Genomic DNA, 15,863 nt, shown 5'->3' on the forward strand with positions numbered 1-15,863 from the left:
TAACTGTGCCCACATGGGGAACCAAGGCTCCAAAGAAAGAACACAGACAAGCAGCTCATACTTCTAAAAACTCTAAAATCACCAAATGAAAGAATCTAAAATTTGAGCTCAATCTCTTCAGTCGTTCCTGAGTTATGGCGCTGTGATCATGTGACCATCTAATGAGCCACAATTATGATCAAATCAATAATCAAATCTGTCAAAACTGGATATTCAGTGTTGGGAAGTCGTTAGTTGCCCAAAGTCACGACTAAAATGTGATATATTACACTACTTAGTTACTGCCTCTTAGTTAGATGACTTTATTTGTAATATTGTATGATGTTGTTGTTGTATGTTACTGTATTTGTGTAAATAAATAAAGAATGCACTTTTATATTTTAGTAAATACATTTAAATAGACGTAAAGCATAAAGGAGTTGTTTAAGTTGTTCAGATGACATGAGCAGCTTCTCTGTCTTCAAGTGGAACTGACACAAGAATCATATGAGTGATTTATTATGAGTAAATAACTATGTATTTTCTTAGTAACTTTAATTTAATTACAGGTTGTTTCATAATAATGCGTCATAGTTCATAGAAATGAATTAGTAAAGTATTAGTATAAAGTATTAGTATAAAGTATTGGCAAGAGTTTCAAGAGTTAAAAGTTACGCCCTGCACCTGTGGCTCTTACCCATCATTATTATGCACCCTAAATCTTTAATGTTATGTTATATTATGTTATGTTATGCTATGTTATTTTATTTTAATTTTATTAATTGTATTTATTTTTATTTTTTTTCTATTTATTTATTTTTTAAATTTATTTATTTATTTTTATTAATTTTATTTTATATTTTTATTTTTATTTTTTTCTTATTTTTGAAATTTTATTTATTTATTTATCTTTTATTTATTTATTTTATTTAAATTTAATTAGATTTTTATTTATTTATTATGTTATTATTATTATTATTATTATTATTTATTTTTTTTTCTAAAAAGTTACACTCTGTTCTGTGGTTTTCAAGACAAACCAAAAATTCAGTACTTCATTATTTATCCATGAAAGTAAAATAAAAATAATTTACTTCTCAAAACCTAAACAGAATCTCGTCTAATCTCGCGACACTACAGATCTGTGAGAGAGCCTGAGAGGAAATATGTCCGTGTCTTAAACATGTCCGATTAGAAACATTCTCAAAACATTACATTTAATGAATAATCCGCGTACGTACAGTGACTATATATGTGTTACGTATTTGAATCGGTTTTTGGGACTTTCCGGGAGCCTGTTCACACATTACAATAAGAAATATCTCTTTTATTTAATTAAGTTTAACAGTAGCGGAACGGTTTGTTGTTGCCGTCACTTCGCCGCTTGGTTCCGTCGCGATGGCGGAGCTCGGAACCGAACCGGCCGCCGCTGTGGACGTAAACCCGCCTCCGAACCCGACCGACACCGCGATGGCGTATCTGCAGGACGAGGTGAGCCCCGCCGCGTCTCCCCCCCGCGAACCCGCCCGCCGCCTCGGTCTGATTAAACCGCGCCGAGCTGGTTTGTTTGGGGTTAGCCGTTAGCATTTAGCCTCCTGCACCAGGAAGTGGATTATTCTGACATTTCGGCCTGTCAACAGATCATAAACTAATAGAATGATAAAGTCATAAAATGGTCACACGGCAGGATCAGTGATTACAGAGTTGGTCAGCAGGTCTGTAATATTCAAATCAGATGGAGAGCAGGTGGAAATATTATTGTCAATCTGCAAACTGTTGCTTTTTAGTTAATAAAGTTAAGTTAAAGGGTCTGGGGTTTGGGTTGTCCAGAATTAAATGAACTATATGTAGCTGCACTGGACACAGGGCTCAAAACTGGGACTGCCCTGAGTAAATAGTGACGTCTGTCAGTCAAAATTGATTTGTATAGCACTTTTCATACATTTGACAAAATGCTTCACATGCAACAGAAAAATTACAATGAAATTTTTAAAAATGAAAAGAAATGGTCTGACTCTAGCAATATTTTTTAGATGATAAAAACCAGATTTAGTGATGGACCTGATGTGTGGCTCAAAGCTGAGCTCACAATCAATTGTAACTCCTTTTGACCCTCTCACAGGGTTCAGTGAGGAGGTTTGGAGCTCAGCTTTGAGCCTCTCTCTCTGAGCTTCAGGACTAATAATGAAAACCTTGCGTTTTCCCTGGTTGAGCTGCAGGAAGTTTCCTGCCATCCAGGACTTAATTTCTAAAATGAAGTTAAAAAGGTTATGGATCGGGCTCAGGTCATCAGGAGACACGGCGATATACAGTTGGGTGTCATCAGTATCATCAGTGTAGCTATGAAAGTTAACACTGTATCTGCTGATGACCTGTCCTAGTGGCAGCATGTACAGATTAAAAACAGTTGGACCTAAAATTGAGCCTTGGGAAACACCAGTCTCCATTTTACATTTTGCAGAGGAATGCTCCCCAGTATATAAATACTGAAAGTAGTGTCAATAAGATAAGATATGCCTTTATTAGTCCCACAGTGGGGAAATTCCAGTGTTGCAACGCGCAATTCAAGAACAGCAGGAAAAAGGTAACATGCAATAAAACAGATAATAGATAAAGGCTTAAAAATAATTTAAAAATAGACTTAAAATTATTATGTACAATAAAAGTTACAGTGCAGCATTTACAGTAATATGATTATGTTTATATACAGCAGCATTAAACAGGATAAAATATCAGTAAAGTGCCTTGTATCAGAGATGTTCTACATGGTCTCCGTGGTCTTCAGTATTGCACATAGATATATTTGAATGGCACATGTTCAGTGTGAGCAGTGTTTGTTGTACAGTCTGACAGCAGCAGGAAGGAAAAACCTGTGAACCCTCCTTCACACAGTGAGGGTGAATCAGTCTGTCACTGAAGCTGCTCTCCAGAGCAGACAGAGCGTCCTGCAGGGGGTGAGACTCATGGCCCAGCATAGGGATGACCTTAGCCAGGACCCTCCTGTCAGTATTATCGTGTATCGTTATATATCTCTCTTTAGCGATATATCGTGCTTCAAAATGTGTTATTGTGACAGGCCAAGCTCCCATCAAGGCCTCTGCAGTCCAGTAAGTTTCAGCTGCTTTATATTTTGCATCTGTGAAAAGATGAAAATACAAATTTAAAGAGATTTGAATGAAAACAGACAGTAGTACAAATGAAAAGAACAGAAGTGACGTGCGTTTCTGTTTGGACACTGGAACATGCAGCTTTCACAGCTGGCGTCCAAATATTAGAGATGAAATAAGATCGATTTCACAGAGAGAAAATTCACGTGAGCTCTTACTAAACAACAAAAAGCAGATTAGATAAATAATAAGTAATTTAGACTCGTAGTAAAGTGAATTACTCATAAATGAATCACTCTTTGCTCATTACAGACTCATTTGCAAATAAGTCGCCAAAACGTGTCCAGTCACGTATTTTCTTGCCTTCTGCTTATCCGGGGTTTATACATTCATCTTTACAATTAAAATACTTGTTACAATCACCCAATAACTGTTGGATCCAGAGTAGATTTTCTGGAAATATTAGTTTAAAAAAAGCAGTCTTATTAGCAAAATGAATCAGACAAATTACTAACCTGACTATCCCCTTTCTTAGTCTAGTTTTTGGTCCTAAATTGAACCTATTTTAGACCTGCTCTGGGTTTGGTGTGATCCTATTTTAATCCTTGTTTAGTCCTGTTTTAGTCCAGGTCTAGTTTTGGGGTTTAGTCACAGTTTTGATTTGCTGAGTGTGCAGAACGTGCGCCTGCGTGTATTTCGCTGATTGAAATAATAAATAATCGGGAAGATGAAAGTTTTGTGGCCGAAACTGATTAAATATGAAACGCTTGGCCGAAAACTGAAACCGAATATCCGCTGTGGTTGTTAAGTTTTTCAGTATTTTTTTTATATCGCATAAATAGCCTAGAATAAATTTTTAGACCTGTTTTTAAAAAGAAAGTGAATGTTTATTTTATGTTCTTTAAATATTCCAGTTGCCTTTCTAGTAGGTTTACCACTAAGTTTTTCATTCATGTTACACTAGGCCTTCAAACAAAACAACAATTCCAAAAAAACTTAAGTGCTTTAATGTGGATAAACCCACAACAAATGAATTATTGTCCTTCTGGTACAAGTCTGCTCAGCCACAGTAGATAGGCTCATAATATAAACAGAAGACTTTTAGTACTTGAAGTACGTTTAATTCACTCCACCGAAAGCTGAATGTGGCTTTTTTTTATTTTTTATATTTTTTGGCAACATTCAGCCTAATATATTTGGTTGCTGAATATTCATTGCATGCCTAATAAGTCTTTATTTACTTTTAAAAACAAAAGCCTAAAAATGTTTAAACAATCCAATAAATTATAATAAATAAATAAATAAAAATAAATAGAATAAAAATAAATAAGGAATAAAATCAAGATAAAACCAGTTAAAGGAAGAACAACTGATAAAAATGAGTTTTAAGAAGTGATTTTAAAGATGGTCCTGATTAGGGCTGGTGTCATTAAGAAGTTGCCGATACGATACATATCTCGATACAGTGCACTTTCGATTCGATACGATATATTTCAAACCGATTCAATACGGTTCAATAAAAATAAAGGCTAAATCATGGCTGTGATACTGAAAGTATTTGTTAAACCATTTTTTGTGCAAAGTTCATATGAAACACAAACATTTTAATCATCAAAAACAATGAAAATGTCAAATGTGTCGCATAAAAGAGTTTTCTTCCTCTAAACAAGCAACAAAACTGTAGCACTGTAACAAATAATTGAGTAAAATATACCAAAAAATACTCCTGGTGATATGTCGATACAGCAGCCCACAATATCGATACTGTATCATCACGCGATACGATAAATAGATATTCAGTATTTTTGCAGACCGCTAATACTGAAGGTGCGAGTCTTACTCCTCAGGCAGGTCGTTCCAAAGCCGAGGGCCCGGACTGAAAAGGCTCCATCACTTTTGTCCGGAGCCTGGACTTTGGAACAGCCACAGGGACCTGCCTGAGGATCTCCGGCTGCAGGAGGCTCGTACGGGGTTAAAATGTGACTTGGTGCAAGACCTAAACCCAGTTCTCCAACCTGTAGCTCTGCACCCCCTTACAAGTTGCTCACCAAATGATTTCTGAATTACACGTATTGTACTGAATAACTCCAATTTGATTAATTATTATTAGGGATGTAACAATAACCAAAATTTCGTGATATCGTATCGTCAAAGTTCTCACAATAACATCATGGAAGATCACATGTAGGTGACAGGACTGGTGCATGGTGTGGTTGAGGGTGTGGGTGTATTGGTCTGGTGCAGAGGGGGTGGGGCTCATGCATGCATGTGTGCGTACGTGTGTGTGTACATGTGTGCCTGTGGAAGGGTTTAAAAGTGTGCATTTACCTGTTACCCAGTTTTGACTGAAGGTCGGGGCTGGGGAGCCGTAATTTTTGTTGACCGCCACTCTTTCTGTATACTCACCCTTTATTTTCCAACTGGTTTCATCCATCTTCTTTGCTGCGCTGGGAGATCTGTATGTCTGGTGATAAAAATACAAAATACATTCTGGATCCCAGCATATTAGTTTACAATATGCATCACAAACTACGACCCCAGGACCCACTCTGATCTTCCCGAGCGGCTGTAAGGTTGGTCAATAAGCCGCTACATCACAATATATCGTCAAAGTTCTCACAATAATATCGTGGACCACCACAATATATCGACTCACAAGTCTCTTTGCTTAAATGAAGAGTTATGGTGCAGCAACAGCTCAAGAAAAGACGGAGGGAACTACATAGACCATGATCCTTTGCTCCATTTCAGTGCAGACGACAAGAAGAAATAACACTTCTAACACTTTTAAGACGTAGTTCTTTGGATTAAGTCTTGTCAAGGCATTTTGAGAGGAAAAAGTCGCATGTTCACAGTTTTGTCCACAAAATATCGCAATCAGTATCGCACCGTGAGATGTGTATCGTGAAAATATCGCGAGACTTTGATATCGTTACACCTCTAATTATCCCTAATTGAAAATGTGTTACTTTTGAACTTTGTGCTCTAGTAAATAGATAATGGTTTTAAGTTTTATACTCATCTAATTGTACATCTAAGGTTTGCCCTCTTATATCGACTACATTTCCGAGCAGCTCTCCGGCATTTTCATTTCGTAAAGCAAGCTCACCGGACACAAAAGTTTGAAGATCAGACCTAAACGAGCTTTAAAAGTGATCAGTAAAATCTTAAAATCGATTCTAAAGCACACAGGAGACAGTGAAGGGAAGTAAAACAGGGCGACGTGTTGATGTCAAACCCGGTGAGGTAAAGAAGTTTCCCATTGACGTTATTTTGTTTACTACTTGATAATTAAAAAGCAGCATGACAGCACGGCAGGCAGAAATAACACAAGTATTGTCCACTGCAATTAGTATAATTTGTAAAGCTTAAATATAGTCTTGAATAAGTCTGCCGTCTTTATTTTGTGAATGACTGAGGCGTGTCCCTGCGATCGTCTGTGTCCATTCACATTTCTGCCGTCCCATCCTGCTTTTCTCTTCTCTCCTCTTTGTTTCTTTGTCTTTCTCTTCTCGTACATCAGATAAACATGTTTGACGTTTTAATCTTCATATAACACTGGTGAATATTTCAGTGTAGTAATTTGGCTTCTTAATATTTATGATAACAAAATATGCATAATCTGTTATAATTTCTTCAACGAAATAAAGACGTTTTTTGGAGAATCATTCTCTTAGAATTATTTTCGAATGTAAATGTCCAAATGTGCGTCTTCTTTAATACTAAATGCACCATTTGCATACGTTCAGTTCTTCATCCTCGGTGTCACTTCTGAGCAACTCGACCCCCGGAGGTAAACGGAGCGGCGCTTCCTAAGGCTGGGTTTCATTAAGAAGTTGCCGATACAATACATACCTCGATACATAGGCCACGATGTGAACCAGGACTTGATCCAGGTCCGGGACCAGACCGGGACTGAGACCGGGACTGAGACCGGGACCAGACTGGGACCAGACCGGGACTGAGACCGAGACCAGACTGGGACCAGACCGGGACCAGACTGGGACCAGACTGGGACCAGACTGGGACCAGACCGGGACTGAGACCGAGACCAGACCGGGACCAGAGCGAGCGGGACGAGACTGAGACCGAGACCCGATTGGGAGAGACCAGACCAAGATCGAGGCCAAGATCGAGGCCAAGATCGAGGCCAAGATCGAGGCCAAGATCGAGGCCAAGATCGAGGCCAAGATCGAGGCCAAGATCGAGGCCAAGACCGAGACTAAGACCGAGACTAAGACCGAGACTAAGACCGAGACTAAGACCGAGACTAAGACCGAGACTAAGACCGAGACTAAGACCGGGACTAAGACTGGGACCAGAGCGAGCGGGACGAGACTGAGACCGAGACCCGATTGGGACCAGACTGAGACCAGAGCGGGACTGAGACCGAGACCAGACCAAGATCGAGGCCAAGATCGAGGCCAAGATCGAGGCCAAGATCGAGGCCAAGATCGAGGCCAAGACCGAGACTAAGACCGAGACTAAGACCGAGACTAAGACCGGACTAAGACTGGGACCAGAGCGAGCGGGACGAGACTGAGACTGAGACCCGATTGGACCAGACTGAGACCAGACCGGACTAAGACCGAGACTAAGACGAGACTAAGACCGAGACTAAGACCGAGACTAAGACCGAGACTAAGACCGAGACTAAGACCGGGACTAAGACCGGGACTAAGACCGGGAAGACCGGACTAAGACTGGGACCAGAGCGAGCGGGACGAGACTGAGACCGAGACCCGATTGGGACCAGACTGAGACCAGAGCGGGACTGAGACCGAGACCAGACCAGATCGAGGCCAAGATCGAGGCCAAGATCGAGGCCAAGATCGAGGCCAAGATCGAGGCCAAGATCGAGGACCAAGACCGAGACTAAGACCGAGACTAAGACCGAGACTAAGACCGAGACTAAGACCGGGACTAAGACTGGGACCAGAGCGAGCGGGACGAGACTGAGACTGAGACCCGATTGGGACCAGACTGAGACCAGACCGGACTAAGACCGAGACTAAGACCGAGACTAAGACCGAGACTAAGACCGAGACTAAGACCGAGACTAAGACCGAGACCAGAACGGAGGCTCAGAGCCCACGGCAGGTACGGAGCTCGAAGCTGAGGCTCAGAGTCAAAGCTCGGAGTCCGCTCTGGTCCCGGTCTGGTCCCGGACCTGGATCAGTCCTAGTTCAGTCTGTATGTGGTACAAAAGTCCGGCATCGCAGACACGGAAGTCACATAAACGGGAAAAAACGGCCGTTATCTGTTTTTTCCATTTTTCATTTAAACACGAAATCAAAAACTGAAAAAAACGAATCATTATCTGTTTTTTCATTTTGGTTTTGGAGACAAATAATGAAGAAAACAGTTTTTTTTTTTTTCATTTTCGTATTTTTGATTTTATATTGAAAAACAAATGAACGAATGACACATGGATTCTGCAGATTTAGGCTGAGTTCTTGTCTCAAACCGAAAACACGATGGATCATTTAAGCCCTGGAATTTCCAATCTCTGCTAAACAAAATGTAAAATGTAGCTGTTAACTTGAAAACTGCCGCTTTGTGACATCACAAGGTGGAGCAGAGCGTTTGGCCTCGTGCAGACTCATGATGCAGGATTACTCAGACATGTGTGAATGAAACAAAACACAACTCCAGGTCTGAATGACATTCTCACCGGACTTAAAGCTGCACAAGAGTCAGATTTGCGTCACGTCGTGTGAAAAGACACGAGCGAAAACGATTAAAAGAAGATAACAGTTATGTCTGTTTATTAATTTAATTCACATTATGATTCCGTTTTGACGGTGACGCTTGCCAAGAGGGTTTTGTTTGTTTTGGTGCATATCTTTGTGGTTAGTGTATTTTGTAAAGCTCGTATTGTAATGTCAGAGTTCAGGGTGAGGCGTTAATGGGCAAATTATAAACACGCCGAGCAGGTTGTAAAGATCACACATTAGGCACTTTGATTTTTTAAGGATTTAATGGAATCGTACTGTTTTTTTCCATGCATTTCTGTGTAACATAGGCCCGTCATGAGAACAAATTTTACACCACAGAGTCATGGTTACCAGGAATGTGCCACAGTATTGATGGTTTTCAGATTTTAGAAAGTGATGATGTCGTAGTCCCAGATGGGAGGCAAGAGACAGTTTTTCCTTCTGTGTACATTGTACTTTGCCCTGAAATATCTAAGAGAAAAATTCACAAATGTTGAACCTGACAAACTTTATTGATCCACAAGGGAAATTAAATTGAATTGAATTGCTGATATTGAAATTGAAATGCATGTGTGTGTTTTTTTTATGTTGTAGTCTGTGATTGCAAACAGAATTGCCACTTGGGGATAAATAAAGTTTTCTAATCTAATCTAAAAACAATTACTTGGACACAGTAGCTCACACGTCACAGTATAATATAAAATCAAAGAGAAAAAATATAAATGATAATAATTAGTGATGTAACGATATCCAAATCTCACAGTACAGTATTTATTGCGATATTTTGTTTAGGCTAACAAAATTGTTAATATGCGACTTTTTCCTCTTAAAATACCTTGACATGACTTAATTCAAAGAACTAAAACTTAAAAGTGCTTAGAACTGTTATTTCTTCATGTAGTTTGTACCAAAATGGAGCAAAGGATCATGGTCTATATCCAGGTTCTCCAACCTGTAGCTCGGGAGCTACCAGTAGATCTCCACCCCCTTACAAGTCGCTCACCAAGGGATTTCTGAATTATACGTACTGTACTGAATAACTCCAATTTGATTAATTACTATTAGGGATGTAACAATAACCCAAATATCAGCATATTGTATCGTCAAAGTTCTCACAATAATATCGTGGACCACCACAATTTATCGAATTACAAGTCTCTTTGCTTAAATTAAGAGTTATGGTGCAGCAATAGCTTAAAAAAGACAGAGAGAACTACATAGACCATGATCCTTTGCTCCATTTCAGTGCAGACGACAAGAAAAAATAACAGTTCTAACACTTTTAAGTCTTAGTTCATTCACATTTCTGCCGTCCCATCCTGCTTTTCTCTTCTCTCCTCTTTGTTTCTTTGTCTTTCTCTTCTCGTCTCCATTGCTGAATCTTTAAAATACATCAGATAAACATATTCGACGTTTTAATCTTCGTATCAGTGGTAAATATTTCAGTGTAATAATTTGGCTTCTTAATATTTATTATAACAAAATATGCATAATCTGTTATAATTTCTTCAACGAAATAAAGCCGTTTTTTGGAGAGTCATTCTCTTAGAATTATTTTCGATGTAAATGTCCAAATGTGCGTCTAAATTAAGAGTTATGGTGCAGCAATAGTTAAAAAAGACAGAGGGAACTACATAGACCATGATCCTTTGCTCCATTTCAGTGCAGACAACAAGAAAAAATAACAGTTCTAACACTTTTAAGTCTTAGTTCTTTGGATTAAGTCTTGTCGAGGCATTTTAAGAGGAAAAAGTCGCAAATTCAGTTTTGTTATCCTCCACAAAATATCGCAATAAATATCGTACCGTGAGGTCTAATACCATGACGATATCGTATTGTGAGACTTGGATTTCGTTACACACCTAATATATATAATGAAAAATGTTTTAGATTTTTATTTCTGTGTAAATAGGGTACAGTTGAGGAGGACTTTCCAGCTGATTCCCATTTGGACACAGGAGCTCACACATCACAATATAATATAATAACAAAGAGAAAATATAAACGTAACAATAAATTCTAAATAAGTAGCAAAAAAGACAAAGAGACAAGTGTCCAATAAATGTAAATGTAGAAGTCAAAATAAAATAGAAACATAAGTAATGAAATATAAACTCACAGCTTTATACAAGAGGGTTTATCTGTTACATAAGGGTGAGTTGTTTTACAGTTCATACTTATTTATGTTTTTACTGCAGAGTTCCTTTGTGTAAAACTTCTTTCTCTCAAACTGTCTTCTCAGCGAATGGAGCTCAACGTTTTAAACTCTCTATTTGCTCAAATGAAAACTCACTGGACTGTACACCTCAGAAAAACAGTCTAAGTCCTGGTGCATTTTATTTTTATTAAAGTTTGAGACCTGCTGAAAAGACTTAGGTTTATTTTTTAATACATTTGTAGCTTGAGCAAACAAAAATACAAATAAAAACAGCTGGAAATTTTTCTTTTCTATTGAACAAATTCAGCACAAATCTGCATCAAAATCACTACATTTGAAGCTTTATTAGATCTCAAAATTTGCATGAAATACTTTTACTTTTTACTCTTGAAGTACTTTTTTAAACAGGTACTTTAATATTTTTACTTCATTCGATTTTTTCTTGTGATACTTGGACTTAGACAAACTTTATTGATCCACAAGGGAAATTACTTTTACTTTAGTTTTTTCCTTCAGAGTCTGTACTTTTAAGTAACAAAATCAAGTACTTCTTCCACCACTAGTAATGTGCACAGTGAGCAAAAAAAAAAAAAAAAAAAAGGACGAGTATATCTTTGAGAATCTAGGGCTGCTCCGTTATTCAAACTGAAATCACAATTAGAAAATGGATGCAATTAGCAAAGCACAAGGACGGATGTTTTTGAAGTACTGTAATTACCTCCACAATCCACAAACCACAAAATTTCCGGTCTTATTCTGCATAAAAGCTGCTAAACCTGTACTTTTCATCTGCGCAATCACGTTCAATTGTCCTTTTGTGTCCTTTTTCGTTTCAGAAAGCCGACGCGGACGTGACTAACCTGAATTTGGGAGAACTGGACCTCACCACGGATGAGTTTATCCTGGATGAAGTGGACAGTAAGACACGACAAGTCTCATTTCAAGTTTCATTTTGTTGTTATCTTGTGCTTAAAAGGCCGATATTACGCTATTTTCTAATGTCATAATGTTGTTCCTCCTCAAAAAAACAGCCCTGGAGTTGTGTTTTGTTTCATTCGCACACGTTTAACGCACAAACCCTGCAGATTTAGGCCGAGTTCTTCTCTCAACCTGCTCTCGTACACCTTCACTACAATCATTTGGAGGATTTCAGCTTAGAAATTTCCAGTCTCTATGAGCAAAAAGTAAAAAAGTAGAAGCTGTTAAATTGAAAAGTATCGCTTCATAACATCACTAGGGGTTACTCCCACATGTGTGAATGAAACAAAGCACAACTCCAGCTCTGTTTTTCGAGCAGGAACAACGTTATAACATGACTAAAAGCTCACAAGAGTCAATTTTGTGTAATATAGGACATTTTAAAATAGTCATCATGCAGTAAATGTCTTTTATCGTGTGTTTAAATGGAAAGAAATTGCATGGCCTGAATAGTACACATCTTTGCGATGCTGCCCTTGCAAAGAAAAGGAATAAGTATCATGCAGGTAACTTGAACTCAATTGCAACATAAGCATGCAGGCAAACAAAGGCTTAATTTAATAGCAGAAAGTGTCCTTTGACAGGTAATGTTTAATATGTTTATATTATATTTAATAAATAAGACTACAACAGAGGAATATATGATTATCAAACGTGAACGAAAATATCATCCAAAAACTGGGAAATACTCTGCTTAGAAAATAGGCTGGGAAATAAACACAAAAGCAGGTACCACCAACAAGGAATAAATCAGGATTGCACTAAATGCAAACAACAGGGTTCAGATACAAAGTTTCAGGGAAGGCTTGAGTGTGTGTCTTGACAGGTCAACAATCTAGCAAAGACTGAGTGAGCAGGAGGAGTACATATAGACTAACTTGGGCTGATTAGGGAATGAGAGGCAGTTGTAAGAAAAGGAGGGAGGGAGGAAGAGTAGGACTGGAACAGACCGGGAGACGCAGCTGGATTGGGGAAAACATGTAACCAAAAGGCAGAACTGTGACAGTAAGAGCATCACATCATCAACTTATAATGAACCAACCAATGCGTTATTTATAAACCTTCAAACTCTGAAATTTTACGATTTAGTCGACCTTTACACTTTGAAAATCATGTTCAAATTAAACAACAATCTCCTGTCAAGATCAGTACAGAACATGTTCAAAATCCAAAATAGCCGACATGAGCTCAGAGGTGCGGTTTATCAAAAAGAAAATCAGAAGAAATATTATGAAATTTTGTAAATCTGTTGAAGTGGTGGAGCTCTGGAACAAATGTACAGAAAACCTAAAATTGTGCGCCACTCTCTTTCATTTTATAAAGAAGTTTAAATGTTTAACTCTGAGCAGATCCATGAAATATGACAGTTTGTTCTATAGTACTGTTACTGATTTGTTTGTTTCCTCTTGCTGTATTTATGAAGATGAACTGTGTCAAGTTAACGCTCTGATAAAGGAATAAAGAGTGAAGGCATAATAAGCTCAAGCTTCAGCCAACACCTTTTCCGTCTGTGTGTGTTAAATATGTCTGTGAATAATGTCAGAATAAACCTGCGACCGAAATAAATCAATCAGTTTTTCTTCTCTGTGATCTAGTTCATATCCAGGCCAATCTAGAGGACGACCTGGTGAAAGAGGCGCTTAAAACGGTAAGAGCCTTGAGTACACAGTGTCAGATTGATTTGTGTGAGAAAGAAAACATTTGCAGGCTTAATATGAAGTACCAGCTGACCAGCTCTAAAGCAGCACCTCCTGGCCTTTGTCACAAGATGTCATAGACTGTATATACAAAATGGACCACATTCCAAACAGGAAGTGTACATGGGGGCACTTCTGGCTCCATCGGCTCCATTGAAATATATCTAGTGTGTGTTTAGTGTGTGTAAAGTGTGCGTTGAGCTGGTGTTGAGCATGTATTGAGTACGTGTAAGTAAGTAAGTAAATCTTTATTTATATAGCACCTTTCACAGATTAAAAAAAATCACAAACTGCTTTACAGAACAAAAAACAACATAAAAACAACATAAACAAGAACAGAGGAATGACAGACACAGTCGACCAAAAGCCTGTCTAAAAGAGCAGTGTCTTGAGCTGCTTTTTAAAAGAGTCTATAGATTCTGCCTCACGTAGGGCCGGGGCAGGGCATTCCGTAATTTGGGAGCCACAGTCTGAAAGCAAACGTCACCCCGAGTTTTAAATCGGGTCTTTGGGACCATCAAGAGACCCTGACCTGAGGACCAGAGGGCGTGACCTGAGGTGTAGGGGCGCAGTAAGTCACTGATGTACTGGAGCGCCTGTTCATTTAAAGCTCCGTAAGTTAAAACCAAGAATTTAAAATCAACACAGAACTTAACAGGAGCCAGTGCAGTGAAGATAAAACTGGTGTGATGTGTGTTCGTCTGTTTGCTCCTGTTTAAAACCTTGCAGCCGCTTAAACATAGAAGCATTAAAACAAGTAAAAAGAGAATTACAAAAATCTAAACGAGATGAAATCAAAGAGTGAACAATCATTTCAAGATCAGCATTTGATAAAATTGGTCTGAGTTTAATGATGTTCCGTAGACACTTGGCTGCAGTGCCCCTCCAAAGACATAGATTTGTCCAACAGACTCCTACATTTCTAACGCTGGTTTGGACTGAGGGGCTCAGTGGGCCGAGGTGATCCTTAATTTGAGGATTTTTTTCATCTGCTGCCAGAATAAGAGTTTCTGTTTTTTCCTCATTAAGTTGCAAGAAGTTTTCAGAAAGCCAATTTTTGATAGAAAAGAAGCAATGCAGGAGGGTTTTTAGTCTGTCCATTTATGTTTCTTTAAAAGAGGATGCATTCCGCTGTTGTCGTGTGTGTTGAGGTGGTGTTGAGCTGCCGGTGTTTGTGTGCTGTGTTTCAGGGCGTGGATCTGAGGCAGTACTCCAAACAGGTGGAGGCCGAGCTGCAGAGGATCGAGCAGGCCTCCATCAAAGACTGTATCCTTCATTCTGACTCTTCACTCTGGAGAAAACCTGTTATGTTAAATGTTATAGTCGTTTTTTTCTCATTTACCCTCTGGAAGTTGTAGAGAGAGGCCCAGTCTTCCCCAGTTTTCACCTCCACCTGGAAACGCCCACAGCTCTGTACTTACTTTCTCCAACTGAATTTTTCTTTTCTCTTTTATACGTGTAGGATTCGGAAGCACTGCATTGTCATTTTGGTAGATATTGATTTTAGACATTTGTGGGCCTTGCTAAGAATTGTAAAAATCCATTCCCTGTATCAACAAATACCTGTTATCGGCCAAACACAAGATCGTTTCGCCTCAAAAATCCATCAGTCTTTATTTATAGAGCCTTTTATAACACACAAGGCGACCAAAGTGCTTTCCAATAAAAAATAAATTACAGAGAGCAGCGGATATGTTTTTATGTGTCCAAATTCTCAACTCTCCTGATGCTTTTGCTGCTACAGGTTTGGCTTTAGTCTGTGTTGCTCTTTGCAGACAATTTGAGCGCCTATGACAGATTTTCACGTATTTCTAATTGAATAATTTGGTTTGGTGGGACCTGTGGTAAATATTTATCATAGTTTTACACCAGGCAAGAGGCAGTGTGTGGAAAAACGTTGAGAAAACAAGTGGATAAAATAACAATGACACCTTTTCTGTGTTTAATAATGATTAGAAGTTTTTCCTGATCTCCTGATGCTCAGATATTAAAGAGAGTCAGAACATCGCTTCTCTCCACAACCAGATCACGGCATGTGACTCCATCCTCGAGGTAGGTCTGACCTCTGACCACTGTGTTCGATGTCTTTTATGCACGTTTGAGTAATCTCGTGATCTCTCCAAGGCCTTATTCGAAGCCTCCTTATGGTTAACTGTAAGATTCTGTGCAATACTCCGCCCACAGGCCTACGTCACCCACACTTCCTCACAAAAGTAAATGTACTTAA

At 38.8% G+C, this 15,863-nt stretch overlaps 1 protein-coding gene across 1 annotated transcript in view; it reads left to right on the forward strand.

Moving 5' to 3' along the window:
- Window positions 1–1,253: 1,253 nt before the first annotated feature.
- vps52 (VPS52 subunit of GARP complex) overlaps window positions 1,254–15,863 on the forward strand; it is a 68,861-nt gene continuing 54,251 nt past the window's right edge. The window contains exons 1-5 of the mRNA XM_020934459.2: window positions 1,254–1,470; window positions 11,798–11,879; window positions 13,535–13,587; window positions 14,827–14,902; window positions 15,621–15,688. Of these exons, the coding sequence (XP_020790118.1) occupies window positions 1,378–1,470; window positions 11,798–11,879; window positions 13,535–13,587; window positions 14,827–14,902; window positions 15,621–15,688 (372 nt within the window). The 5' untranslated portion in view covers window positions 1,254–1,377. The remainder of the gene's footprint in view (window positions 1,471–11,797; window positions 11,880–13,534; window positions 13,588–14,826; window positions 14,903–15,620; window positions 15,689–15,863) is intronic.

Source organism: Boleophthalmus pectinirostris, unplaced genomic scaffold (genome assembly GCF_026225935.1).
Source record: "Boleophthalmus pectinirostris isolate CB_2022bp ecotype Guang Dong unplaced genomic scaffold, ASM2622593v1 HiC_scaffold_3, whole genome shotgun sequence".
Lineage (NCBI taxonomy): Eukaryota > Metazoa > Chordata > Actinopteri > Gobiiformes > Gobiidae > Boleophthalmus > Boleophthalmus pectinirostris.